This window comes from Anas acuta, chromosome 28 (assembly GCF_963932015.1).
Source record: "Anas acuta chromosome 28, bAnaAcu1.1, whole genome shotgun sequence".
In the NCBI taxonomy this organism is placed as follows: domain Eukaryota; kingdom Metazoa; phylum Chordata; class Aves; order Anseriformes; family Anatidae; genus Anas; species Anas acuta.
The window spans coordinates 3132369-3159662 of NC_089006.1; the positions used below are offsets into that span (position 1 = coordinate 3132369).

The 27294-nt window shown below is 69.0% G+C and overlaps 2 protein-coding genes across 3 annotated transcripts; both read left to right on the plus strand.

The window, feature by feature from the left end:
• The first annotated feature begins 8616 nt into the window (after positions 1-8616).
• On the plus strand, positions 8617-19322 carry EFNA3 (ephrin A3). 2 transcript variants are annotated; one of them, XM_068662913.1, is made up of 5 exons: positions 8617-8827; positions 17286-17575; positions 18097-18162; positions 18312-18389; positions 18489-19322. In XM_068662913.1, exons 1-5 carry the CDS (start codon positions 8718-8720, stop codon positions 18608-18610), a joined length of 666 nt encoding a protein of 221 aa, XP_068519014.1. In that variant the 5' UTR covers positions 8617-8717; the 3' UTR covers positions 18611-19322. The 2 variants fall into 2 exon arrangements, with proteins under 2 accessions (XP_068519014.1, XP_068519013.1); XM_068662912.1 differs by lacking the exon at positions 8617-8827 and adding an exon at positions 9003-9352.
• Positions 19323-23827: 4505 nt separating this feature from the next.
• On the plus strand, positions 23828-27194 carry EFNA1 (ephrin A1). The gene is made up of 5 exons (XM_068662911.1): positions 23828-23992; positions 25543-25838; positions 25929-25994; positions 26267-26317; positions 26421-27194. Exons 1-5 carry the CDS (start codon positions 23880-23882, stop codon positions 26534-26536), a joined length of 642 nt encoding a protein of 213 aa, XP_068519012.1. The 5' UTR covers positions 23828-23879; the 3' UTR covers positions 26537-27194.
• The last annotated feature ends 100 nt before the right edge of the window (positions 27195-27294 follow it).

The following is a 27294-nucleotide window of genomic DNA, read 5'->3' on the forward strand; positions in this document are numbered from 1 at the left end:
TGCTGTGTCTGACCCCCCCACACACACACACTGCTGCCCCCCCCCCCCAGCTCCATCCTGGGCCCAGCACGCCGGGGCGGACACTTCGTCCTGCACCCGCTGGGGAGCTTCTCTCCGCGTCTCCTCCAGCCGATTCCTGCTGACGGGGTCGGAGCAGAGGGCACCGCTGCTTATCTCTGCTGGCCCGCCGCCAGGGCAGCAGCCAGCACAGCGGGGAGAGCGCGCGTGAGCTCGGGGCGTGCTCTCACCATCCCGTGCACCCGCCGGGTTTGCACACCCAGGCGAACGCCGCCGGCACGCGCCTCTGCTCCGTGCTGCTGCCAGACATCCGTCTCCATCTGCCCGTGTCCTGTCCTGGCCGCCCCCCAGCCCGCTGTAATCCCAGCAGACGATAATCCTGCCGTGCCCGAGCAGGACGGGCAGGAGCTGCCCTTGCAGCACGATTCAGCTGCCAGCTTTGTCGGTGCCTGCCATCACCTGCTGCATACTAAGGGCCCTCGGTGCTGGAGCTGCCTCTGCCACACCTGGGGTCCCCACGGCAGGGACCCCTGCCCAGATCCCCAGGGATGGGGCTGGTGGCTCGCAGTGGTGCCAGGGAGCACAGGCACAGCCTGCAGGGTGGGATTTGCCCCATCGAGATCTGAGCAGGGCATGGAGCAGGGCTCCCCCCCAGGTTTTAAGCATCTCATCCTCTGGCTCCTAATTGGTTTTAAATGGAGCCGAGTCCATCCTGGGAATCTCCAGCTGGCACCCGCCCAGCTGGCAGGGGGACAGCGGAGCCGCAGCTCACCCAGCGCTCAGCAACGTGGCTGGGAGGAAGATCAGGAAAAGAACGGGTTGGTACAAACCATACAGCATCAGCCCCCGGCGTGCTGCGTCCCCAGGGACAGCTGGAAGGGGCAGCCAGGGCTGGGCTGGGGCTCTTGCTCCTGCACCAAGGGCAGTATCGCCCATGGGTGCACTGTGCCTGGGGTGGGTGCTGCCATGGTTGTGGGGCCAGCTGCCCGGACACCCGGGGTTCACTGCGGTGCTAGCAAGGACAGGTCGTGCACAGCCTCACTGCCCCATCCTGCACCTCCTTGCTGCCCCATCCACCCCTCCACGCATGCATCTGGCTGCTGCCGGGTGCTGGTCCTTCGTGGAAAGCAGGGCAGCCTGCACAGAGCCCCTGGTGAGGTTGGAGGGGGACCCTGGAGCTGGTGGCGAGGCAGGGTGGGGAGGAGGTTCTGCCCATCCCATTACCCCAAGCCCCCTGCCCGTCTGGGAGGGATGGGGGCCCTGTGCTGAGGGCTGAGCTGCACAAACGATGCCCGGGCACAGGATGGAGGTGCTGGAGCTGGCAGGCTCCTCTCCGTGGCTCCCTGCCAGCCTGCGCAGGGGTCCCTTGTCGTGCCAAAGGCCCCGGCGCAGGAGCCCTGCAGTGCCTCTGTGCCTGTTCCCCGTGTTCATTGATCCGCTCCATGCTCCTTTGATCGTCAAGCTGCTAACGAGCTTCCCTGGCAAAGACCTCATCAGCTGTGCGAGAGCCTTGTGCTGCCCAGCCAGCACTGCTGGGCACAGCGCTGACGCGCCCGGCCCCGCTCCAGCAGCCCAGCACCCCCAGTGCGTGGGGTGGCTTCTGGAGGTTCCCCAGCTCCATGCAGGGCCCCAGCCAAGGACGGGGATGAGGACGGGGATGGGGACAGGCTGGTCCCCCTGTCTGGCAGGAGCGTGCCTCGGCCGGCCCGTGGCCAGGAGCACTTGCAGCAGGAAGCGGATCGATGCGCTGAATTATTTAGTGAGCGAGCGCGTGGTGCTTGTGCGACGGCAACACCCCGTGCGGCGGCGGGGGCGCAGGGCCAGGCTCGCTCCCGGAGCACAGGAGCCCAAACACACACATGGGCTGGAGGGGGCAGACACCCTGCTGGGGTGCTCTGGGCTCCCCCGGGTGGCACTGGGCACCCCGCTCCCCTCTCTGTGCGGTGCCAGGCGGTCCCCAGGCGGTGCCACCAGCACCCCAGGGGTGTCCCCAGCTGCTGGGCTGGGCAGGGCTCACAGTGCCCGGCAGAGGGGCCATCGGGGCCGTCCTTTTTCCTCGGGACCCCAGCTGGGCTGCCACATTGGGTAGGCGAGCACTGATCTATCGCCACCCTCGCCCCGCGCGGCGCGCAGCCCCTCTCAGAGCCTTTTATAAGCGATGCATTATTAAAAATACCCCGCGCCATCACTCACGGCCAGCGTGTCTCTGAATGCGGCACGGGCGCCGCATCAAACCTGATAAATATTTCAGGCCCTGAAATCTCCCCGCGCCTTTATTTTTTCTCCCAAGCACCCCCCACCACTCCCCGGATTTATTAGCTTGTTTGCTTCCCTGCGATTCGGCACCGAGGGTGCGGCAGAGGCAGGGTCGCTGCGTGCGTGGTGAGGCTGAGACCAGGCAGTGGGGCTGGGACGGCCCCGCTCGTGTCCTTCCCCCGTGCCTCAGTTTCCCTCCCTGGCTGCAGGGGTGCCCGCTCCCCCGAGGCCGGGAGGATTCCCGCAGCCCTAGAGCAGCTCTTTGAAGGAGGAAGCAGCCCCGTGACCGCAGCACATTTCCATCACAATGCCGGCTCCTGCTCCTGCTGCACCCTGCTCGGCCCCTCGCCCGACCCCTCGCCCCGACCCCTTGCCCCCATCCAGGACTGGGGGGTCGGCGGCTGCCAAGCCACAGCTCCAGCCGAGCAGCCTGTGCTGCTTGGGCACCTGGCGGTCCCCGAGGCCCAGAGAAGTGACCGAGGGCAGCGGTGGAGCTGGCTGCACATCCCCAGAACAGCCCCACTAATCCAAGCTTGGGGCCAGCTGAGGGTCCAGGGGCACTTCCCGTGTCCCCTGGGACCCTCACTCACCTCCCCAACCCTCTTCTGGCACCGAGGAGCTGCGGTCCCCCTGGCACCACCACCCGTGAGAGCAGGCTGGGAGCACGGGGACAGCCCTGGGCACGGACCCCATTCTGGTCACCCCCCCACACCCCTTCCTGCAGCCGCCTGAGCTCCTGGTCCTGGCAACTGCAGCTGCTAATTGTGGCGTGATCTATGTACGGCGGGAGCGGGATATTGATGCCGCCTGTCACCCCTCTATCGGATTAATGTCACTTAGGCACCGGTAATGGGTGGCTCAGAGCTCTCTGCTGCTGGGCTGGGAGGGGGGCTGGCAGCGGCTCAGGCACCACCGCCCTGCCCCAGCACACAATCCGGGTGCCTCTCGCCACCCCCCCAGGTCCTGTTCCTCGCTCAGTCCCTGCGGCTGCTCTGCTGGTGGCTCTGTTACCCCTCTGCACCCAGGGCACCGCCGGGGTGATGGTGGGGCGCACACGGCTGCCTGTGCCGGGATGCAGCGGGCGGCCTCTGTGCACACCGACGGTGCCGGCACGCGTGCTCCTGCACACACCCACACACGCTCACCCTCGGGGTGCGCACAGGGCCCCGGGCACGGGCAGAAACCATGGAGCTGGCAAAGGCCAGGTGTAGGCAGCATTCGAGGAAGGTGAGACGCCCGTCGCCCCCGCGCTGCTGCCAGCCCTGAAGGCAGCCTGGGAGTGTCAAAGTGGGACTGCGGGACAGCACGGCCCCAAAAAAGGCTGAGCTGAGCCCAGACCCCGGTGATGCTGTGAGGCCAAAAGGGAGGTGAGCAGTTGCAGGCCCAGCTCTGTGTCCTTGGCCCTTTTGTGGGGAGCACGGGCTGCTGTGCTGCAGTGGGGGCAGGTGCCAGCCCCCGCCGTGCTCGCCCTGGTCCAGCTCCCTCCCAGCACAGCCCTCGCAACCCCTGGAGCATCCTTGCCATGGCTGTGCTGGAGCAGGAGGGGCTGGGCACAGGCCAGCGGGGCTGGGGCTGCAGCTGGCAGATGATATTGGAGTGATCTTGAGGCCAGGGAGGGAGGTGTGCCACGCAGAGGAGAGGAGAGGAGAGGAGAGGAGAGGAGAGGAGAGGAGAGGAGAGGAGAGGAGAGGAGAGGAGAGGAGAGGAGAGGAGAGGAGAGGAGAGGAGAGGAGAGGAGAGGAGAGGAGAGGAGAGGAGAGGAGAGGAGAGGAGAGGAGAGGAGAGGAGAGGAGAGGAGAGGAGAGGAGAGGAGAGGAGAGGAGAGGAGAGGAGAGGAGAGGAGAGGAGAGGAGAGGAGAGGAGAGGAGAGGAGAGGAGCGGAGCTGGCTGAGCCGCTCAGCGCTGGCTGCTGACGCAGGCACTTCTTGCCAGGTAGCCCCTGCTGCGGGCACGGGGGCTGTGGGGCCGAGGGGTGTGGGGAGAGGGGGCAGGAGGACCCCAGGACCCCCCCAGCACCTGGCTGCCACCTGCACCCACGGTGCTGCCTCGCATTGAGGTCCAAGGCGTGCGCACCGGTGTCAGCGGTGCCCCGGGGCACGGAGCCCGGTATCAGGCTGTGATCAACCGCGGCAGCTCCGCCGTGCCGGGGAGCAGCGTGGGGTGACAGCGGCTGCGGCTGCCAGGCCGTGGGAACCCCGGGGACCTGGCCACCACCGTGTGCTTGCTACGTGTGTGTGCACACGGGCGACCCCGGCGTCTCCTGCCCGGCACCTCCGGGTGCCCAAACCGCCGGGTGCTGGTGGGATTTGGCATCGAGGAGCCCGTGTGCTGCCCCGCCGGAGCCAAGCTTCCTGCGAGCAGGCGCCTGGCGCCCAGGGCAGGGATCCTGCGGCTTCCTCTCTCCCAGGGGAGCAGGAGCAGCCAGGCCCCGTGAGAAACCTCGGGGCTGGCAGCGGCGGAGCCAGGAAGGTATGCATGACTTAATCCTGGCGACTTCGCGAGGAAGCTGATTTCCTCCGACAGCCTGGCTCTGCGCTGCCACCGCCACCCAGCACAGGCGCCTGCTCGCGTGGCCGCTGCGAGCATGGCGGGGCTGCTGGTGGCTGTTTCTGCATCGGTAATTAACCCTCCTCTGCGAGCCTGTGCCATCAAGTTCCCCGTCAATTAACTCAAGCCATCGAGGCGATAATTAACAAATCACCCCCATGTTCATCTCCCTAGCGGAGCTCACCTCCAGCCCCCCAGCCCCTGCCACGCACGGCGTGAGAACACCAGCGAGGTGGCCCCGTGGCCCTGCACCCCTCTTCCTTCCTCGGTGCCACCTCCCTGCCCTTGGATGACGCTGCCTGGACCAGCGGCACCTCCACCATCCCAGCTCAGTCATGGGGCTGCGGTGCCAGCAAGCCACTGGGGGTCCCGTGGGAGGCTCCCAGGCCGGGGGTCCCCCTTCTCCCCATTATGGGTGTCCCACCCAGCACCTGGCACTGCCACGGGGACAGCCGGAGCCCGGTGCTCACAGAGATGCTGACGCAGCGCGACCATCCGTGAGGCCTTCATTCAAATTTAAAGACCGACACGTGGACAAAAAAAGGAAGCGGGGAGCAGGGCGCAGGGGGACCGTGCTGCAGCGAGACCGTGCCCCGAGAACACCAGCCGTGTGCGCTCCCCGGCGGGCCAACAGCACACACGAGCTGCAGCATGGGGCTGGACGTGGCCGTGCCATTTTGTAGGTCTGAGCGCTGCCCAGAGGAGCTGGCAGGAGCTCAGCTCCATGCAGAGGTGCCCGAACCTTTGGCCACCTGCTCTGCAATCCGGGGGCTGCAGCCGTGGCCCCGCCGCCCGCACTGCGTGTGATTAGCATGTTCTTGCCGTGTCCGCTTGGACACGCGCTGGCGCCTGGCTCCTCCCCAGCAGGTCGGGAGCCCTGAGCTCAGCGTGTTCGGGGACGTGTAGGTGTGGCTGGTGAATATTTCATGCCCGCGTTCCCCGAGCCCTTTCTTGGTTACACTCCTGCCTCCTCCCCGCGTTCTCGCCATGTTTATTTATTTAATGAATTATTTATCGGCTCCCCCTCTCGCTTGGCTGGTCGCTGCTCCGCTGCTGCCCCCCCCCACCCCCCCGCTCCAACCCCCCCGGCGCCCAGCCCAGCGCGATGATTTATTGAATGCTGGCTCTGCTTTGCGGTTGCGACATGCTGTCACAGGAAGCCGTGGTTAAATATTAACCAGAGCAGGCGACGCAGGTCCCCCTGCCCCGCCGGGCACACACGGCCCACAAGAACCCCGTGCCCACCCCAGCCCAGGCACCGTGGGCTCGTGGTGCCCCCCCCAGGGACAGGGCTGCCAGGGACAGGGTGAGCCCCGCATGGGGCGGGAGCTGCTGTGCCGGTGCCCACGTCCACCTGCTGCTCTGTTCCGACCCCCCCCATGCCCCCTGTGTTAATGCACAAATCTGCTGGGCCTCACCACGATGGGTGCAGGGGGTGGAAGAGCCGGGGGGGCCGTGCAAATGGAAGGGGGGGGGGGACCCCGGCTGCTTCGTGCCACGGCGCTGCTGGAGCTGCTGGGAGAGCTCGAGGCCTCTCGCATCCTCCTGAGAGCGCAGCCGCCCGGCTGGGGGTGTCCCCAGGCTGTCCCCGCTGCAGCCGCCGTCTCCTGCTGCTGGCAGCAAAATGGAGCCGAGCCCCTCCACGTGCAGGGCTGGGGGGGGCTGGGGGGGTCTGCAGGGTGCAGGGGGTGCTGCCAGGTGGGTGCTGGCACCCACCAGTGGGTGCAGGGAGAGGGCAGGGTTCACTCGGCCATCCAAGCCCCTCCATCCCCGCACCTGGGCATGACGGTGCCGTGCCCCCCCCTCCCGTAGCGGGGGGGTAAGGGGGTGCGCGGCCGTGCACGGGGTGCTTCCAGACGGGCGAGCGCGTTGCCATGTGCGGGGTGTCTCCATGTGGAGGTGTGTGTTGCCATGGGTTTGCCGAACGATGGCGTTTCCATGGCTGCAGGCGCGTTGTTGGTCGCGGTCCCTTCCAGAGGTGCGCCCCCCCCCCAGCATCGCCCCCCCCCCCACCCATCCTCCCAGCACCGTGCCCCAGCCCTGGGACAACGCAGGGATGGAGCCACCGCTGCTGTACGGGGGGACCCGGGTGCCTCAATCCCCCCTGCAGCCCCCAGCCCCCTCCTGCGCCCCCCAGCTCTCCGCCCACCTCCCCCCCATTCTTCCCCCCCCCCCCCCCAGGCCAGCCGGGGCCCTTTCTCACGTGTTGTATTTTCTTCACTTCACTTCTCCAGATGAATAATTAATGGATGCTTTTTTGGTCCTCCCGGTTGTTCCACCAGCACCCTCCCCCTTCCCGGCAGGACTCCGCTGGGGGCTTGGCCCCCCAGAGCCGCTGGTGTGGGTGGGGGCCACAGGGCTGCGGCACAGCCCTGCTGAGGGCACCACTGGTGGGAACAGGGAGCAGGGAAGGACCCAGCACGTGCTAACTGGAAGCGAAACCTGGCAGAAAGTGGGACCAAGTGACCTGCCCTACCCCAGGCACCGCCGCCCTCATCCCCCCTCCACGGTCTGGGGCAGCATCCTCTCATCTGGAGGGTGCTGGGGAGCCCAAAAAAGGGGCCCCAAGGGGAATGAGGCTCTGCTCCCACTGGGGGGTCCTCATCATCTGGCAGCAGAGCCCCCCAGGTTACCCCACGTCTCCCTGCCAGCCCCAGGAGCAGCCGTGCTCGGGCACAGGGGGCACGGGGAACGGGTGCTTGGCCCCGCAGTGCCGCGGCCACGCTCGCTGCCACCACGAGGCGCTGGGCCCGGTGGCACGGACGCCGGCGGCAGCACCCAGGGCTGGCTCAGCAAGCTCGGCGGTGGTTTCGGTAGCCTCCCGGTTTCGCTTGCAAGCTCCTCGAGCCGCCGAATCCCCAGGTCATGTGCAACGCAGGGCTTGGGTCAGTGCCGGCAGCGGGCACGCGCGCACGCTCGGCCCCGCGCCCATGTGCGAGCTCGCAGCGAGCCGGCTGTGTGCGTGCCAGTGCCTGCACTGGTGTGAGCGTGCTCGTGTGCGCACACGTGTGCCGGGGCGTGGAGCGCCTGGCACATGGGACCTCTGGGCGGTGCCGCACCAGCAGTTGCTAAGGGAACTCGCTGAGGACGGGCAGCTCGGAGCTGGCACCCAGCTCCATCCCTTCCCGCACGGCCCCCGGGGACTGGTGCCCAGGGAGCACCTGTGTCCCCCCCCCCAGCTGTGACAGGTCCCCCGGGCACCTCTGCCCTCCACGGACGTTTGGGGGAATTGAGCCACGAGCGTGGGGAGGGCGAGGGGACAGGGCCAGCGGGTGGGTGCTCAGCCAGACGGGCTCCTCGGGGCAGGACGGGGCAGAGTCTGGCGCTGTGACTGTCCTCCCCCGGCATCCGGGGTGCCCTGGCTGGGTGCCTTCCTGCTCCCTCCGGTTGCCCAATGGCCCCCGGGCGGCCAAATCTGGGAACCCCCGGCCCCCCCGTGGTGCCAGCAGCACACCAACACACAGCTCTCCCAGCCACCTGAACCTCCAGGGGCTGGGGTGCTCAGCCCCGGCACCCCCCCCAATTGAGGGGCTGGGATCCAGCCCCGGTGCCCCCACCCGTGCGGGTCCCGGTGAGCCCCCCCCGCCAGGACACGCTCCCGGTGAGCCCCCGGTCCCGGTGGGAACCGAGCCCAGCGCTTCCACCTGCGGGGATCCCGGTGGGACCCAAGCCCCTTTCTCCCCCCCTTCCACCTCCGCGACCCCCATCCCCGCCGCCCGGTGCCGGTGCAGGCGGGCCCCGGGGAGGCGGCGCGCGCGCGCGCGCGCGGGGGCGCGGCGGCGGCGGCGGCGGGAGCGCGCGGGGCGGAGCTGGGCGCCGGGGGCGCGGGGCGCGGGCGGCTCCGGCTCGGTTCTTCCATTCATTGGGATCGCAGCGGGCTCCGCGGCGGCGGCAGGATGGCTGCTCGGCTGCTGCCCCTGCTCCCGCTGCTGCTCTTGCTGGGCCGGGGGCCCCCGGGGGCCCTGGGCAACCGGCACGCCGTGCACTGGAACAGCTCCAACCTGCAGTGAGTGCGGGGCGGGGGCGGGAGTCCGCCGGTACCGGCATGGCGGGGGGAGTCCGCCGGTACCGGCGTGGTGCTGGGGGGGCAATGTGGGGGGCGGTGGTGGCGGCGGGAGGGGTCCCCGGCACCGGTTTGGGCGGGGGGCGCCGCCGGGAAGGACGCGGCGGGGGCGCGCTGAGGATCGCGCTGAAGGATGCGCGCCCCGGGGGCGGCGGAGGAGGGGGGGGGTCTGCACCGGGCCGGGGGCGCGTGCATCGGGACCGAGTCGTTCCCCCTCCCACCCCACCCCCGGTACCGGTGCCGGTGCCCGCGCGACGCCCCCGTGCGGGCGGGGCTGCCGGGGCACGGCCCCCACCGGCCGCTCCGCTGCCCCTCCCGGGCCGCCGCACCTCGCCCTTCCCGCGGGGGCGGGGGCCGCTCCGTCCCGGCGCACCGATTTTTGTGTTTTTTTTTTTTTGGGGGGGGGGTCAGGTACCCGGGCTGCCCTGACCCGACCGGCGGCGGCGGAGCTGAGCCCCCGGTGCCACGGTGCGAGGCGGCGGGGTTGGGGGGGGCGCGGGCACCGTCAGGGTCGGAGCTCGCCGCCGCACCGGGGCTCGGCGGCACCCGGTGAACCGGGGCGCAGGGCGGCGGTGCGGGCGGGGGTCGCTCGGTGACACCGGGGCCGAGCCCTCCCCGACGGCGCGGGAGCTGCTGCCGGTGGTGGGGGTCCCGCGGACCCCTCCCGGGGCGCCGTACCGGGCACCGGGGTCCCGCAGCGCCGCCGTTCCCGTGGCCGCGCCGCCAGACGCCCCCCCCCCCGCCTGTCTGGGCGCGGGAGCGACACCGGCGGTGCGGCGCGGGGGGGGGGCTGAGAGGGGAGGGCGGCGGGACCCCGCTGCCCCCCGCACTGGCGGGTGGCGACGCAGCCCCGACACGGTGACATCCCGGCCAAGGTGGATGCGAGTGGCGAGCAGCCCCCCCACAATCCCCCCCCCGTCCTACCGGGGCTGCCGGCTCCCCCGGCGGGGGCTGCGGGGGCGAGTGGATGGGATTTGGAAGCGAAGCTGTGGAAATTGCCGTCGCGCCCACGGCTGCTGTCAGCGGAGCTGCAGGGAGCCCGGGGCGATCGATGGCCACGAGCAGAGCCAGACCCACGGCGTGGCCCCCACGCCTCGTTGGGGGGGGGTCTGTGCGCTGCCCTCGCCGGCGAGGGGGGGCCGGGTGGGCACGTGGCACCGCTGCATGGTGTGGGCACGGCTGTGCCGGGGGGGCACCGGGTGGGCTATGGGCACAGATTGATCGGGCTCCTCCCTGGCGTGGCAAAAGGGGTTTTGGGGACCCCAGGGGGTACGTGGACCCCCTCCATGGGAAGCGGGGGCCTCAGCCTGTTGGGATGGCCCCTCTCCCTCACCCATTCTGTGGTGCGAGTGCTCAGGGTTGTGGCTGGGGGCTGCGCCCAGCCAGCGGGACCCCCACCACCCATCCGTGCTGGGGCTCCCCCAGGCTCCCCATGACCCCGCACCCCTTTGTGCGGGGAGGGGGCGTTTGCTGGGCAGCTCCTTCCCCTCCCATTGATGCTGTGTCTCCAGGCGGAAGCCCAGGCCCCATAAATCGTGCGTGTGTAAGACGTGCCGTGCCGAGGCGCAGCACAATGGCAGGGCACTGGGCTCGTCCCACTGCGCTTGGGCACCTTCCCACACCCCGCTCCTCCGGCCAGACCCCGCTGACACCCCCATCCCCGCTCTGTGACATTGCCAGGACCCCTGTGGATGGGCGATTCCCACGCCCAACCTCATCCTGCTGCTCCCGAGGGGCTGCCTCTCCCCACCCCATCGCCCGCAGCCGGCGCTGTGACCCTGCGCTGCCCTCGCCTCCTCCTGGGGGACGGGGTGGGGGGGTGCCGGGGGTGCCCCCACCGTGCCGTGCCACGGGCGTCGCAGCCGGCTGCCTGTGCCCACCGCGCACGCGTCTCTGGCGCGGCTGCGAGCGTCCAGCTCAGGGCACGGGCGGCGCGGTGGGGGCGGCTGCGGCAGAGACGTGTCCCAGGGACTCCGGAGCGAGGATATTTATTGTTAGGCAGTGCGGCAGCTCGGCCGCAATTATAGCCGCACGGCAAAGTGTCTGGATTAGATAAATTATGGGGGGAATTAGGCTCCCTGGGCCGCAGCCTGCAAATCCCAGCAACCCCAGTGCAATCAGAGCAATAAACAAGCCCTGCACAGCACCCGCGGGGCTCTCCGGGGAGCAGGGTGTGCGCCGCCAGGCTCGGCTGCGGATCTGTCCTCCAGGGGTGCCGGCTGCGGCAGGAACCCCACAAATGTATCGCAGCTCTGCACCGCTCCGGCCACCGCGGCCGCTCCCCTCGCGGGGAGGATGTCGCTTGTTGCTCGCTGCCGCGCTGCTCTGCTGCTCCACGTCCCCTTGCCACCACGGGAGACAACAGGTTGTGCATGGAGGACAAGGGATGCAGAGAGGGCAGGGCACCCCTTTATGCAGCGGTTTGGGGGCGCCTGGTTGCAAAGCCTGGGGTGGGGGCGAAGGCAGGAATTGAGGCTCGAAGGCAGTGAGGCTTCTGGCCGTGCTCTGCGTGCCGTTTGGGTGTGCTTTCTGTCTGTCACGCTGTTTCTGCTGGTGGCAGCACGAGGGGTGCGGGACGATCCTTGGTCCCTGCCCTCTGTTCCCAATTCCTGCCAGGAATAGGCGCGGTGGCACGGGGCAAAGGTGCAGGGTGGCCGTGTCCCACCCAGCGCTGCCATTCGGGGCCACGGCTGCCTCCCAGTGGTGCCCTGCGGCCAGGAGCTGGGAGCTCTGCAGGGTGACCCCCAGGGTGCCACCTCCCTGCTGGGTGCCCCATGTGCGAGGGATGGGGACAGCGACACGGGGTTTGTCCCCACACATGAGCATGGACATGGCCAGTTGCCCCCAGTGAGCCCCCAAAACCGTCTCTGGGGTCTGCCCCGCTGGCTGTTCCTGCAGAGCCGCGTCCCCCAAACCCACGTGCCCTAGGAGGTGGCAGCAGACCCATTGCCCCACGCTGGGGGGGCACTGCAGGGCCCAAGGGCTCAGCTCGGGGTGCTCAGCACCACGGCTGGAGCTGTGAGGAAGGGGTACGGGAGGTGCCGGTGGCCGGCCAAGGCAGGGGGGTCAGAGCCCACCTGCGTGCAGGGAGCGCCCAGCATCGTGCAGCCCCCCCCAGCCACCACCGCTGCCGCTGCGCTCACCACTTCAAGGCGGCTTTTATCTGCCTGGCTTTGTATTTCAGGCGGCGAGAGCTGGAGCGGGCTCTTGAGAGAGCCCTCGTGAGGAGCAGCCTCTCCTGGGAGCATCTCACGCAGGAGAGCGGCTGCGGCCCTGCCATGGGGCAGGGGGGGGGCGGCACACCCGGGCCCCCCGAGGGTGCTGGGTGCCGGTGCTGCGGCTCCGTCCCTCGTCACCTGTGGTGTTTTGGGGTCCCCCCGTCCCCCGCGGGCATCCAGGAGGGGGGATGCTGCAGGCGTGGGGCAGTTACGCCGTGCAGGGTGTGGATGGGGGGGGTCACTTCCCCCCCCCAGTGTGGGTGTGGAGATGGGGAAAGTGGGGATTGCACCTCTCCGGCTGGTGATGGCCCGGTCCCGGCTGCCAGCACCCGTACCACGGCATCCCCATGTGGGCTGGGGGCAACGGGGGGGGTCAGCCACCCCCACCCGCAGCCGTTCCCCCCACCCATGGAGATCTCCCTGGGGTGCCAAGCCCCGGCTGCCCGTGCAGTGCGGGTGCTGGCTGTGTAGTAGGAGGCGCTGCCCGGGGGCAAAGGGTGTTGTGCCCCGTGAGTCACCGTGCGGGGCGGCTCCGAGCCCAGGGGATCGCAGGGGCCGTGGCCGGTGCCCCGCGGGGTTCCCATGCCGAGGGAGGGCCCCGTGGGGGCAGGAGCTGTGGCATCGGGGCGCAGGGGCTGAGCCGAGGGTGCAACAGGGCTGGGGCCACCCGCTCCTGCCCAGGCTGGTAATTGAGTCACCGGTTGCAGATTGATGGTTTAATTAAAACCCAATTAAAAACCTCATTGATCTTGTTAGCAAAGCAGGAAGGTACGGGCTTTAGCAGGGATTAAAGGGATCGTGCAGCCATCGATACGGACGGGGGGGGTGCAGGGGCACCTGTAAGGCAATGCTGGGGACACCGTCCGGGGGCTGCGGCTGTGCCTGCCACCCCGGCATGGATGCGGCCCCATCCGCCCGCTCCCCAATCCCTTCTCCTGCTGCCACGTCCCCGAGAGATTTATGGCAGCGCTGGGGAGCAGCCCACGGCCCCCCAGGAGCTCCAATTCCCCCCCCACGCACGCCCCCGGGGTGCGAGCCGGGGAGGTGGCCCCGGGGACAGGGACGCCGTGTGCTAGCGATGCCTTTTGTGCCTGCACCTTGCGGCTGCGCCAGGCGTGAGCCAGGCGTGCCGGGGAGGGGGGGAGCACGGGGGGGCCGCTGTGGCACCGTGCCACCCGTGCGCGTGGGCTGTGTCGCAGGCGCTGTCTGCCGAGCGAGCGCGCGTGTGCGCGGCCGTCTGGGTGCCGTGACTTTGCAGCGCTGCCTGCGTGGGGAGGGGGACTCCGAGTCCGTCCCTCTGTCCATGTGTCCGTCCGTCTGTTGGGGATGGGGGGGGGGACCGGCCGCAGCGATCGATGCGCCTTCACCTCTCGCTGTCGCGCGGAGTGACTGGAAGGGGAAAGCATAAATCAATGGCACTTTTTTTGTTCGCCGGCTGATCGATGGGCCCCGGATGTGCCGAAAGGGCAAAGCTCCCAGAGCCAAACAAAGGGCTGGGGGAGGGGATCCGCCGTGGCCCCCCGCGCTGTCACCCGCACTGGGGGACGCCCCACATCGCCCCAGTCCCCGGCACTGCCCTCAGCACCGTGGGACGCTGAGCCCGGATCTGTCCCCAAACCCTCCGGGCCTTTCCTGGGACAGGTCCCGTGGCACGGGGGTCGCCGTGGGGGTCTGGTCCCCCCTCGTGCTGCTCCTGCCAGGGGTGGCCCAGGCATGCTGCAGTGCACCAGGCGCTCCGTAGCAGCGCGTTAGCGAGCGTGCAGCGCTCAGCCCAGATTTATGGCAGCAGATGGGAGCGGAGCAGCCGCCCAGCTCGCCAGTGGCTGCGGCGTGCCAGGTAGCCGGGGTCCTGCCGGTGCAGGGCCCACGGGCGCCGAGCCCAGCCTGTGCTCGGGATGGTTCTGCCAGGGGAAATCCATCTGCCCAGCTCCGACAGGATGCTGGAAGGTACCACTGCTTTGCCAAAGCCCTGCTCTAAAAATGCAGTCGTGCAGAAGTGATGCTGCCCGTTCTGCTCCCACGCTTAACCCTTCGGGCCCTGCCGGAGCCCAACGTGTCCCGCCAGCCACAGCGGGGCTGTCTGCACCCAGAAGGGCTGCGGGATCTGTCCCGGCCGGGGTCGCCTCTCCCTGGGGCTTCCCGATAACCGTGTGGGCCGCCAGGAACCTGGCACCCTGCACGCTCTCTAGGGTGGCTTTTGGTGGGGAAAGGAGGCTCAGGACGTCATGTTGGGGTCTGTCCCATTCTTCTGCCTGAAAGCAGGGGCTGTGGGTGCTCCGGTGGTGGCACCAGGACTGCTGGGATCCAGGGGCATTGAGCCGTGCCCTGCTGTGTCGCTCCTCTCCCTGCAGATGGGTCACAGGGGGCTCACACGGTGCAGGAGCCGAGGATGCAGCATCACAACCAGATCTGCTGCAGCCCCGGGAAGGGGTGAGGACACCCTGGGGCTTCTCTCCCCCCCCAGTACCAGGGAGCTGGCAGCTCTCCGGGTGGGGTGAAGCAGCTCGTGTCCCTCCAGAGCCCCTTGCCATGCCCCAGGCCATCACGGCAGCCCAGCTCTGCCCGCTCTGGGGGTGTTCCCCAGCCCCTCCTGGCTTGGGACGGTGCCCTAATGCCTGCGAGCTCCTCGTGCATTGGCCATGGGGCTTGTTGCTGGCCGTGGGGCTCGTTGCCACGGGGCACGGAGCCCCCGCAGCACCTCCTGGGCTCCCCTGCACCCCTCTGCTGCAGTGCTGGCATGCCCCAGCCCCAGCCCTGCCTGGGGAGCCGGGCCCTTGGTGCCCCAGGGGGAGCACTCGTTAATTAGCGAGGCTGTTTATCAGGAGCCCTGTTTCCTAATGGGCCCCGGGGGGGTCCCAGGTGGGGGCTCCCTCAGCGCTGGGTGCACCGGGGAAAAGGAGGGCAGGAGGGCTTCCAGCCCCGCTGCTCCCCAGCACGGCGTTTCCCTCGGCACAGCGGGACGCGGCGCCTGTTTTCACTCCTGTGCAGCCCTGGGGGGGGGCACGGCTGCCCCAGCTCCTTGCTCCTGTGGTGCTGAGCACCAGCTACCGGCCCCCCCTCGTGGTGTGGGGCAGCTGGCTCGGGGTGTGCTGGCGTCCCAGCCCTGAGTCCCGTATGGAGTTAATTGCAATTTTCTCCCCGGGGCCATTTCTTTAATAACAAGCTCTCTCCCCCCCCCCCCCCCAACACCTCCCTTTCACACCACATCAAAGGTGGAACATGAAAGGTCGCCGGCACCGCGCGGAGCAAGGGTGGCTGCCTCAGCACCTTGATGTCGGAGGAGTTGCCCGGCGGCCGGCGGCTTGCTGGGCTCCTGCCTCGCTGGGCTGTGGGGCTGGGACGGGGAAATAGCGGCTGCGCGGCGAGGGAGGTGCCAAGGGGGGGCTGCTCCCTGCCCCGAGGGGTCTGGCTCGGAGCCCCCCCAGCACTGGCAGCACCGCCAGGAGGGCGCCAACGCTGCCGGGGTCCCTGGTGGGTGCTTGGCCCCATCCAGTTCTCTCCACGGTGCCGATCCGGGGCGCTGCGTGCCGGGTGCCCCGGGCCCTGGCCGGACGCCCGGGCTCCCCAAACGGTGCCGGGGGCAGTTTCCAGGGTGGGGCGTCTGCACGCGCAGCCTTGCCCGCTGCCTGCCGAGCCCTGCCGGGCGGCCATGGGAAGCTGCGCTGCGGGCACGGGTGCCAAGGGGTCCCCGAGCTCTTCGCCAGGGCCTCGTGCGCCAGGATTCACTGGGAAAGGAGGGAAAGGGGCCGTGGGGTGGCGGTCCCAGGGGAGCGGGGCGAAGGGGAGGCTGCTCGTCCCTCCAAAAGCAGCGGGGTGGTGGCACCCGGGGGTGCAGGGGGGGGGTCCCTTTGCTGCCGAGCTGGGTGATGGAGCAGGGTCTGGTCGTTGTCGCGGGGCTGCTGCGGCATCTCGGTGCGGAGCCAGCGCCTCGCAGCGCCGCTTGGTAATTAATTGGCAGGAGCAGGGGGTCAGCGCGAGGCGGCTTGGCTGCGAGGATTACCGCGGCCGGGATTTCAATCGGGCACGGATTAGGAGCCAGCGGAGCCTCTCCTGAGTGGATCTGAGGGGATTGCCGCTCCTAATCAATGTAAATGAGGCTCCCCCAGGGCCACCCTTTACGGCATTAACAAAATAACGGGATTAGCCAGAGCGGGGTGAGAAATCCTCTCTCTGAGCTGCGGCGCGTGGCGGGGCTGGGGCTGCGGGGCCGGGTGCGCAGTGGGCAGCCGCTGCGGCTGCCAGAGCACGGGGAGCACCGGGGGCATCGCAGCCGGGGGTCCTGAGCCCCTCCTGGGTATCCACGGCCGTGCTCTGCCCCAGGGCTGTGCAGGCTCTGTGTCCTCCATGGTCCCTGCATGCCTTTGGGACCTGGTGTCCCTCAGCCCCGCGCACTGCTCGGTCTGTCTGTCCGTCTGTCTGTCTGTCTGTCTGTCCGTCGTGCTCTGAGGCTGCCTGCAGCCCCCAGCACCCCCGTCTCACGCTCCCGTGCTCACACAGCGGTGTCACCCATGCACGTGGCTTGGCATCCGTAGCATCCTTCCCTGCATGGTGGCATCGCTCCTGCCTCAGGCAGCCCAGGGGGGCGGTGAATGCCCGGGAGCCCCCACCCCAAATCAAGCCCTGGGTCCGCGGGGCACCGGGCTGGGGGGAGTGGGATTGTGGGGAGAGGGGTTTGCCCAGCCTGGTGTGGGGACACAGGGTCCCCCCCCTGTTCCATATCACAGAGGTGGCCCAGCCCCGCTCTGCCCCCAAACCCCCATGGCGCGGCCCTACAGGAGCAGACCTGGCTGCAGCCCCCACGGGCTGGGGGATGTGGGGCAGCCCCAATGTGCCACGAGCTCTGGACCAATGTCCCCATCCGTGCCATCTCACCGCGTTGCTCAGCCCCACCGCTGCCTTCCTGGTGTCCCGTGGGTCTGGGGGGCTCGCAGTTACCCACAGAAGCTGTCCTTGGGTGTCGTGCCCGGTGCTGCAGCGGTGCCTCTGGGGACAGGGTCTGGGGCCTGGAGAGGGCTGGATCCTGCCCCCATGCTGGGGGTCCATGAGGCTGGGCAAGGCGGGTGCGTGGGGTGGCTCCAATGGGGGGGTCAGGAGGTTGGGGGGGGGGGGGCAGAGCATCCTGGTTGGCATAAACAGGTCAAGCACGGGTGTCTCCAACCCCGTCCCCACCCCTTCCCTTGCAGCCTGCGGCGGGAGGGCTACACGGTGCAGGTGAACGTCAACGACTACCTGGACATCTACTGCCCGCACTACAACGCCTCGGTGCCCGAGCACAGGCTGGAGCAGTACGTGCTGTACATGGTGAACGCGGAGGGCTACCGCACCTGCAACACCAGCCAGGGCTTCAAGCGCTGGGAGTGCAACCGGCCCCACGCGCCCCACAGCCCCATCAAGTTCTCGGAGAAGTTCCAGCGTTACAGCGCCTTCTCGCTGGGCTACGAGTTCCGCGCGGGGCAGGAGTACTACTACATCTGTACGTGGGGCAGCAGGGTGGGACCCCCCCCTGGGACCCCCCCAGACACCCCTCAGCTGGGTCCCCTGAATCCCACCCCAGCTCGTCCCCAGGCTCCCGGGGGACCTTTCCACACACCCCCAAGCTGGGACCCCCCCTGCACACCCCTGGCCAGGCAGCTGTGCCCACCCCTGCTCCGAGGAGGCCCCCTGACCACAGGGATGGGTCGGAGAGTTTGGGGTTCTGTGGAGGGATGGGGGCTGGGGGGGAGCTTGGGGGTGGAGTTGTGGGGGTGCCGGTGCGAGGTGGGGATGCTGGAGCAAATCTGGGGTGCTGATGGGTACGGTATGGGGGTGCAGGGTGGGGGTGCAGCGTGTTTTGGGGTGCAGGGTGGGGATGCAGTGTGTTTTGGGGTGCAGGATGGGGGTGCTGCAACCCCCCCCCCCACCCAGAGCCAGTGGGCAGCAGCTCACTGAGCCGTGGGGTGCCCGGCACTGGGGTCCCCTCCCCAGGAGCCACCCCAACCCGCTCGTGCTTTGCAGCCACACCGACGCACAACCACCGCCGGGCCTGCCTGAAGATGAAGGTGTTCGTGTGCTGTGCCTCCAGTGAGTACCCCCCATGGCACCCTGGGGTGGGGGCTGCAGGGATCCATCGGGTCTTAGGGGGCTCCCAGGTCCCCCCGTCCTGGCCGGTGGGGCTGCGGGAGCGGGGTTGGCCAGGGTGCCTCACCCCGTCCCCTCTCTCCCTCTTGCAGCGTCGCACTCCGGGGAGAAGCTGGCGCCCACCCTGCCGCAGTTCACCCTGCGGCCCGAGGTGAAGATCGAGGACCTGGGTGAGTCCGGGGCACCCGCACCCCGCAGCCACCTGGTGTGTGGGGGGGTCAGGGCCAGCAGCCCCCGCTGCTCTGCTCACCGCCTGTCTCTTCCCGCAGAAAACTTCAACCCAGAGATCCCCAAGCTGGAGAAGAGCATCAGCGGCACCAGCCCCAAGCGGGAACACTTGCCCCTGGCTGTGGCTGCCGCCCTCTTCCTAATGACGCTGCTGGCCTCCTAGCTCCGAGCGCGGCGGGGGCCCGGCCAGAGCGGCACCGCGGAGCGGGGACCCCTCGTCCCCCCGACCTGCTGCTGTTTGCCAGCGTGGAGCTGCCCCAGGAGCTGCGCCCGGCCCCTCTGCACCGTCAGCGCCTCCAGCCCAGGGACCCTTCCCGTGTGGGGCAGGGGATGGTGGCACGCGCCTGGCCCCGCTGGGACCCGCATGGGACTCGCCCCCACCCACGTCTCCAGCCCCTGCTGGGGGCACTCGGCTGGGTGCTGCCGCCCGCGCCCCCCACCGATGCCGTCCCGCGGCGTGGAGCCCCCAGCCCTGCCCGGGGGCTGCTGCGGCCCCCCCCAGGCGTCCCGTGGCTGGGAGCCCCGTGAGGGCAGGGCGCCGGGCAGCCTGTACATACCTATATAGAGATCTATACATACTGTACAGAGAGCGACTATATAGATATATCTATAATGTACCATAGGCAGCGGCGCTGGCCCCGGGCTGGCTTGTACATAGTCAAACGTGTTGGATTTTCCTCGTCTTCCGTGAAGACCTGACCTATGCAAACGCACAGACACTTTTTGGGGAAAAAAAAAAACAAAAAAACAAAACAAAAAAAACAATCTCGACCTTTTTTTCAAAGTGCTTTGGCTGGTGATTTTCATATTCTGCTCTTAGTCTATAAAAAAAAAGGAAAAAAAAATCAAATAAAAGGATTAAAAAAAAAAACAAACGAACGACCCCCATGTCCTGGCCGTGCGCCCCAGTGCCCAGCCCTGCCGGTGCCCCCGGGCTGTGACCGCGCAGCGGGGTTCAGCGAGCGCCGAGTGCTGGCCCTCCTCGTGCCAACGGACCTCCCGCGTGCCCCCCGCCTCGGGCACAAAGGCGCCACTCATGGGGCTGGCAGCAAGGCCCCCCCCTCCTGCCCCCCGGCTCTTGGCTGCCCCGGGGCTCTGTGCTCCCTCCTGGGGGCTCTGCTGCCCCCCGACCCCCAGGCACCGACGCGGAGGCAGGAGGGAAGGATCCAGCTGGGACCTGGCGCTGCAGGAGCCCGGAGCGCGCAGGTAAGGGCAGTGCGGGGCCATCGGGTTTGGGTGATGGGTTGTGTCCCCCAGCCCCGGGGGGGAGTGGGACCAGGATATCCCCATCCCATCCCTCCTCTGCGGGCTGGATGTGGCAACAGGGGGGAGAGGAGGGGGTGTGCAGGCACCCCCACGTGCATGGTGGCCCCATGGGAATCCCGGTGGTCCCCTGCTGGTGCCTCTGGCTGTGCCAGGCACACTGGGGCTCCTGCTGGCACTGGGGGGGTCTCACGTTTCTGTCTGCATGGGGGTGCCCCCGGCGCTCAGGAAGGACCATCAGTACCCCCCTAAGGGATGTGTAGGGAGGGGGCTGCACCCTGGGACCCTGTGGGAGGGGGGCACACCAAGGGGCAATGCAGGGTCTATTGGGGAGTGAAGTGCACCCAGCCCCACGCCTGGCACCCCCCCCGGCACAGCCCCCACGGGATGAAGGGGAGCAGGCACCTGGAGCAGCCCCAGGCCTGACCCCACACCCTGCTGCACCCTGGGGGGGTGCACCCCGGTCAGCCCCAAGCAGGGGGCAGCCTGCTCTGCCCACCAGGCAGGGCGCAACAGGGCTGCACCCCCTTTTCCTGCTGGGGACAAGCATGCTGTGGACATAACCTCAGGTTTGGGGGGGTCCCCACGGCCGCCCCATCGGTGCGACGCGGCCGCTCCCCCCCCCAGCCGGCGCTGCTGGGCGGTGGCTGCGCTTCCCAGCCGGCCTGGGCTTGTCTGGGTGCGGGACGAGGCGGCGAACCCGTCCAACGAGTCCTCGCAGCGCTCCCGGCAGGCGCCGCGCTCCCCAGCTCCCCGCGGCCCCATCGCGCTCGCGCAAACCCGGCCCAGCTGTGGGGCCAGGGCCCCATCCCCCTGGACCCTCGCCCTGGGGGCTCGGAGCGGGGCTGCCATGGCCAAGCTGGGCCACGTGGCCAGGTTGGGGGCCGTGGCACGCCAGGCTGCCCGGTGCCGTCCCCACGCTGGGTGCTGGATTTTGGGGACCGGCCGCAGCCCCTGTGTTGGTTCTGGCCCCCCCACAGCACACAGCAGGGCGGGCGGGGGAGCCCAGCGCAGCCCCGTTTGCCATCGTGTCACAGCCGGGGGAGCCAGGGACTGAGTCAGCCACCCTGGCACGGCGAGCTGTGCTTGCAAAATCCCTCCTGCCGCTTGCCTCGGCCTTGGCACCATTCCCCAGGCAGTGCGTGGCACCGCTGCCACCTCGCTGGGCACTGGCCACGCAGCCCTGCTCTGCTCCGTGTCCCCAAGTGCCACACAGGTGCTCGTGTGGGGATCCCCAAGCCCCAGACAGGGGGGAACCCTCGATACAACCCCATCTCTGTGGCTTGGGTGCTCCCCACGCGCAGGGTGGGCTTCCCCAGGACGCGGCAGCAGGTCCGGGCTCGGGCGCAGGACGGGTGCTGGACCAGCCGCATCGCGTGAGGCTTCGCACCACCCCGCAGCGCTCCTCCAAGGTCGGGGCTGGCTGCACTGCGCTCCGGCCAAACGTGTAAGGGCCTGGCGTGGCCTGACAGCCTCCGGGACACCGCACTGCCCCTGCCACGCGCGGGGCCGGCCCAGCCTCTGCCTACCTGCCGGGCTGCACGCAGCCGGCGCGGCACGTCACCGCGGCCTTCGCTCCCCGCGTGGAGCGGACGGCTCCCGGCCCTCCTCCGGCCCCACGGCGGCTGACGTCAGCCCAGGTAGTGGCTGGAGTGCACCTGGGTGTCCCGAGCCGATAAACCATAAACGGTTTGTCACGAGCTCGGTGGCCTCCAGCCAGCCCCACCTGCCTTGCTGTGTTTTGCTTCGAGTGCCTGCGGTGCGTAAAGTTTTCACCTTTGGCTGGCGAACCGCGCCTGCGCGGTGGGAGCGCTGCCTGCTCGTGCATCGACACCGTCCCGCGTGATGTGTGCTGGCCCCATGTCCTGCACGCACGCAGGGGGTGGCGTGGCCGTGACCTTGCACCCCCCTGCTCCTTCCTCCGGTGCGCTGCGGGCGGGCGCCCACCCTGCACAAGGCAACGCTGGCTCCAGCAGTCACCACGTGCCTGCAGCAGCCTGTCCCCCCGCTGCTGAGACATGGAGAGCCAGCACAGGGATGTAACGGGGCACCCTCTAGCCCTGGATGTCCCCAGGCTGTCCCCAGCATGGCACATGTGCTTGTGCCCCCTCCCCAGGCCCACCCTGCCGCTGCCCTTTTGCTGTCAGCCAGGGAGGGAACGACGCTGGGACATGGCCAGGTCCCTATGGCCTCGCTTCCAGCCCTGTCCCATGCGCTGGGGACCCTGCCCCAGGGCTGGGGACCGCGGCACTCTCACCTCCGGCCATGCAGAGTGGGGGGAGCCCCTCAGCCGACAGCACTGGGTGTCAGATCCCAGCCACGTGTGGTGCTCCAGGATCCGTCCCCAGGATGGATGTGGTGCTGTGCTCTTGCCTCACACCAGTGCTTGCACCAGCCCTGGGGGGGGGCAGCCCCGGGCGTTGGGGTTTGTTCAGTGCTGGAAGAGTGGAGGTGCCCACAGGGAGGGGGCTGCATGCCACCCCCCTCCCCATCTCTGCCTCAGTTTCCCCAGGTGTCCTGCCTGGCCTGGGGCATGCTTGGGGCAGGAATGGGGACAAAGCGAGGGGTGGGAAGAGGCCGTGGCGCTGACCCGCTCCACCCTCCCACCGCAGCCTGGCTGCACCCAGCCCAGCTCCTTGCGCGTGACACGCTCGGGCGCTCTGATCCCGGCGGGCCGCGGACCTGAGGGGTGTTCCCGGGAGTTCCTCCCTGTACAAGCCGCAGCAGCGCCGGCTTCCCGGGAGCAGGAGGCCTCGCGCAGTCATTCCAGCTCAGGGGATGATGTCAGGCCTGGCCACAAAGAGGGAGGATGAAAGGCAGCGAGCCGGGTCCCCGCTCCCAGGGGAATGTGGGGTGCAGGGACGGAGGGTGGGGAGAGTGGCCCGGGGTGGGACGCGGGGAAGGATGCGGGGCACGGAGCTGCAGCCCCACACAGGCCCCGCACCGGCTCCTCGGGCAGCTGAGAGCTGCGGCGGCCGCTCTCCGGTTACAACCGCGGTGCCGCCGCCTGCCCGAGCCCTTGCCGAGCGTCGGGGGAGCAATCCTCGCACGGCTGCAGCCAGCCCGCACCGCCTGGGCTGCGCCGGGCATGCAACATTACCCACAATCAATGGATCATTATGTAATAAACAAGAGGAAAGTTGTTTTGCAAATGCGGCTGAGTTATCGCTCCACAACACGGCGGCGAAGCATCTCTCTGCTGGCCTTAACGAGAGTGGATCGGTGTCGGGGGCGGACAGGAGCAGGGAGCGAGCAGAGGCCAGGCAGCCAGCAGGGAGCCCGAGCTCCCCCCGCTCCTGCGACGGGGGCTCAGAGGTGGAAATTTCACAATATCGAACCGACAGAGAGTGAACGTGAGCGGGGTGGGGGCCGCCTGCTGTGTTTGTCTGGCAGAGCCCTGGGGAGCTGAGGCAGCTGGTGAGGGCAGGAGGAGGAGGATGAGGAGGGTGAGGGCAGGAGGAGGAGGATGAGGAGGGTGAGGAGGGCTGCGCTGGCTGCTCCCCGTCCCTCTCCCTACCCCCACACCTTATCAGCAGCCGCTCTTGGCTCCCAGCCCCCACCTATCCAGGTGTTTCTGATGTCCCTGAACATCTCAGATAAAGTTTTTTTTTTTTTTTCTATGGCAAGGGCTTCAAGGACAACAGCAAGGCCCCGTGTGCCAGCACCCTGCTGCCCGTGTCCCCTCTGCCGTGTCCTCAGCGAGGCGGGGGCACAGTGGCAGCTCCGTGCCCAAGCCCCCCGGCACAACCCGGGTCCCCCCTGGCACAAACACACGCGTGTGCGCACGGGACCCCGGGGCCTCTACGGGTGCCACCGCACGGGGGTGACCCCGGTGACCTCCGTGCCACACCCGTGCCTCCTTCATGCTGCCCCCCGGACCCCCCAGCACAGCCGGGGGGGGTGCTGCAGGCCTCCCACCCCCTCCCCACCTCGTCCCGGTGTGCCTGTCCCCTCGTGGGGATGGGGGGCGTCCCCGCGTGGCACCGTCCCCGCGTGGGGGCCGCTGCCCGTCCCCGCGCCGCCCCCGCCGTGTTGTTGTTGTGTCTCGGCCCCGCGGCCCGGTGAGGCGAGGCGGGGCCGGCGGGGGCGGGCGGGGCAGCGGCGGGGCCGCATTTAAGGACCGGGAGCGGGCGGGGCGCGCAGCCCGGCGGAGCGCACCGGCGGAGCGCATGGAGAGGCTGCGGGTGGCCCTGGGGGCGCCCCTCTGGGTGCCCCTCCTGGGGCTGTGCTGGGCGGCGGCAGCTGAGCGCCACACCGTCTTCTGGAACAGCTCCAACCCCAAGTGAGTCCCGGGAGCCCCCCGACGCCCCCCAAAACCCGGGGGTGGGGGGAGGGAGCGCGGATGGGGCGGGCCCCCGAGGGCGCGGACGGCGGCGGCGGGGCCGTGAGCGGGGTCGCGTTCCCCGGGGCTGCGGGCTTTGTTTGGGGTGGACAGGGGGATTCACGCTGCCCCCACTTTTGCTCTTCCCCCTCCCCTCTTTGCTCCCCCCCCGTTCTCCTGACCCGGCACCGGGGGCGCCCCCGGGGCCGGGAGGGGCCGGGACGGCAGCGGCGGGGTGAAGTCCGCGGAGCCAGGTGCGGGCCGGGAGAACCGGGAAGGGATTGAGGGGGGGGCACGGGGGGGCCCTTTCCGTTCCCAGGGCCGAGCGGAGCGGGGCCTCTTCCTTCCCCGGGGGGGGGTGGCGCGGCGCCAGCGGAGGCGCCGGGGCTCAGGGAAGCCGTGTTGACAAACACGGGGCTGGCCCCGGGTCCCGCGGCACGGGCAGGATGTGCGCGGCCGCCGGTGCCCCCCCCGGGAGGTGGGGGGGCGGCGGGGGTCGTGGGCAGCCCCCGTGTCTGCCCCGGGGCTCGGTCCCCAGGTGGGGCTGGGTTTTTGGGGTGCCCACCCGAGGTTGTGGGGTTCCCTCTTAGCTACGTGCCCTGGTGTGGTGTAGGGGTGCCCCCCTTCTCTAGGCCGTGCCCCCCCCTTGGTTGTAGGGGTGCTCCCTTACATGCTGTGGGTGTGCCCCCCCAGCTGTGTGCCCCCATGTGCTATAGGGGTTACCCAAACCCCCGGGATGTGCCCCCAGATGTTATAGGGGTTACCCACACCCCCAGGATGTGCCCCCCAGCCTTGTGCCCCCACAAGTTATGGGGCTGCCCATCCCCCAGCCCTGTGCCTCCACAGGTTATAGGGGTTGCCCAAACCCCCAGTTTGTGCCCCTACATGTTATAGGGTTACCCACCCACCCCCACCCCGGGATGTGCCCCCCAGCTCCATGCAGGGCAGCTCCCAGGTGGGGTCCCACAGGGGTTTGGGAAGCTGGAGCCGGCCCCAGCAGGGAGGCCGTCCCTTCCTGAGGCTGCCGCAGCCAGCGAGGTGAGGAGACCCCTCCGTGGCCCCTCTGAGACCCCTCCGTGGCCCCTCGCAGGCTGCCTGCAGCCCCCTTCATCCCCCCCCCAGCAGCCCCGGTGCCGTGCAGCCTCCCGAGAGAGCCTCGCTGGCGGGCGAGGTGTGGGGAGCAGCACGCTGGAGCCAGGCCGGCTGCCCCCCCCCGGGCGAGAGCTGCTCACACCTAATGGCTCCCTGGAGCTTTGGGGACAGCCGGGGAGCGTGTCCCGGCCGGTCCCCTCCCTCCTGCAGTGGGGGAGGGCTTTTCCTTCCCCAGCACCACCAAAAAAACAACAAAAAAAGCACTCCCAAAAAGCACCGCGGGGCTTTGTGCGGTGCTGAGCAGCTTTCAGGCCGCCCTGTGTTGGGCTCTGAGGGTTTGGGGGAGTTGTGGGGAGTGCTACCTCCGTGCCCCAAATCCCCCCCCCCATGTGCTGACCCCCGCCGCCCCCCTGCCCCAGGTTCCTTTGGAGCGATTACACGGTGGAGGTGCGCCTCAACGACTACCTGGACATTATCTGCCCGCACTACGAGGAGGGCAGCGTGGCCCCGCACGCCATGGAGCGCTACACCCTGTACCTGGTGGACCTGGAGGAGTACCAGGCCTGCAAGGCCCGCTCCAAGGAGCAGATCCGCTGGGAGTGCGACAAGCCCAGCGCCTTGCACGGCCCCGAGAAGTTCTCGGAGAAGTTCCAGCGCTTCACCCCCTTCACGCTGGGCAAGGAGTTCAAGGAGGGGCACAGCTACTACTACATCTGTGAGTGCCCGGGGGGCTGTGTTCCTCCTGCTGTGGGGCTGGGGTCCCGTTGGGGATTTTCCCCCTCTAACTCCTGCCTCCTGCCCGCAGCCAAGCCGATTCATCACCACGGGGAGACGTGCCTGAAGCTGAAGGTGACGGTGCTTGGCAAAGGCAGTGAGTATCTGCGGGTTTCCCCCTGCCGTGTGCTGCTCGCCCTCCTCCTCCCTCGAGGCCTTGGGTCCTCCGCCGGCTCTGCCTTTCCTGCGCTGAGTCACGGCGGGGCCGTGGCCCCCTGCCAGCCCCGGCTGTGGGGCTGGGGACGGTGCCAGCGGCCGGAGCGGGGATGGTACCGGGGAGACCGGGCTTCGTGGCTGGGGGGGTGCCTTTTTGGGGTCCCAGGACACCGGGGCAGCCCCTCACGGCGTGTCTTTGTGTTTGCTTTGCAGCTCAGGCGCCGCCTGCCCCCGCCTCGACGCAGAAGGGGAGGATCCAGGCAGGTAGGTGGTGGAGGACGCGTCCGAGTGGCTGCGGGGCAGGCTCAGGAGCAGGGTGTGGGGCACGGGGGCCACTCACGGATCTTTTTTTTTCCTCCCCCTGCAGACGACGCAGCCGCGCACGTCCTGAGGAGCGTGGGGCAGAACTCGGCGATGCGGGCCAGCAGCCCCTTCACCTTCATCAGCCTCCTGCTGCCCCTCCTGGTGCCGCAGGGGCTGTGAGCACACTGGGGATGGAGCCCTGTGGGGTGGCCCCCACCTGCTCGGGGACCCCCGTGGCCCTGCACGCACACCCGTGGCGGGCTTCCCTGCGGACATCTGGGCAAAGCAAAGGATTTGTCAGTATTACTGGGCCAGCCGGCCTGAATTGGAGCAGCCCAAAGCCCTTGGGGCCTGAACTGGAGCGGCCAAAGCCCTCGGGAAGCCGCCTCGCCCTCGTGGGAAGGGCGCTTTTGGCAGCTGGGGGTTGAGCCCTGGACTGGACGGGCTGGGGGCTGGCCCCCTGCCCCAGCAGCATGGAGCTTCCCCCTGGATGTCTCTGGAGGGGGGGGCTCAGACTGTGAAGTGTCCCGCGGGAAGGGACACGGTGCTGGCCCAGCTGCGGCCGTGCCCTGGGGCTGGCTTCAGGAGCCTGGACGTGCTCGAGATGCCAGGCAGGCAGCGGAGCGGAGTCGCGGGGGGGGGACAGCGGCTGCACCAGCGTCCCCCCTCTTGGATGTGGGGGGCCGTGGAAGCTCCCCCCGCCTGGTGCCAGAGGGGCACGAGCCCCCTGCCTGGGCCAGCACAGAGGCTGTTTTGCCTGCCTCAATTTGTACAGCTTTGTACAGCTTTCTAACACTGGAATTTTTATACGGTTGTCTTGAATAAATAACTGAAACCATGCTGGAGTATTGGGGGGGGGGAAGGGACTGTCCCCGGCACTGGGGGCTGCACCTGGGAGCAGGAATGGCTCTTGGGGGGGTTAATTAGTTAATTGGTGT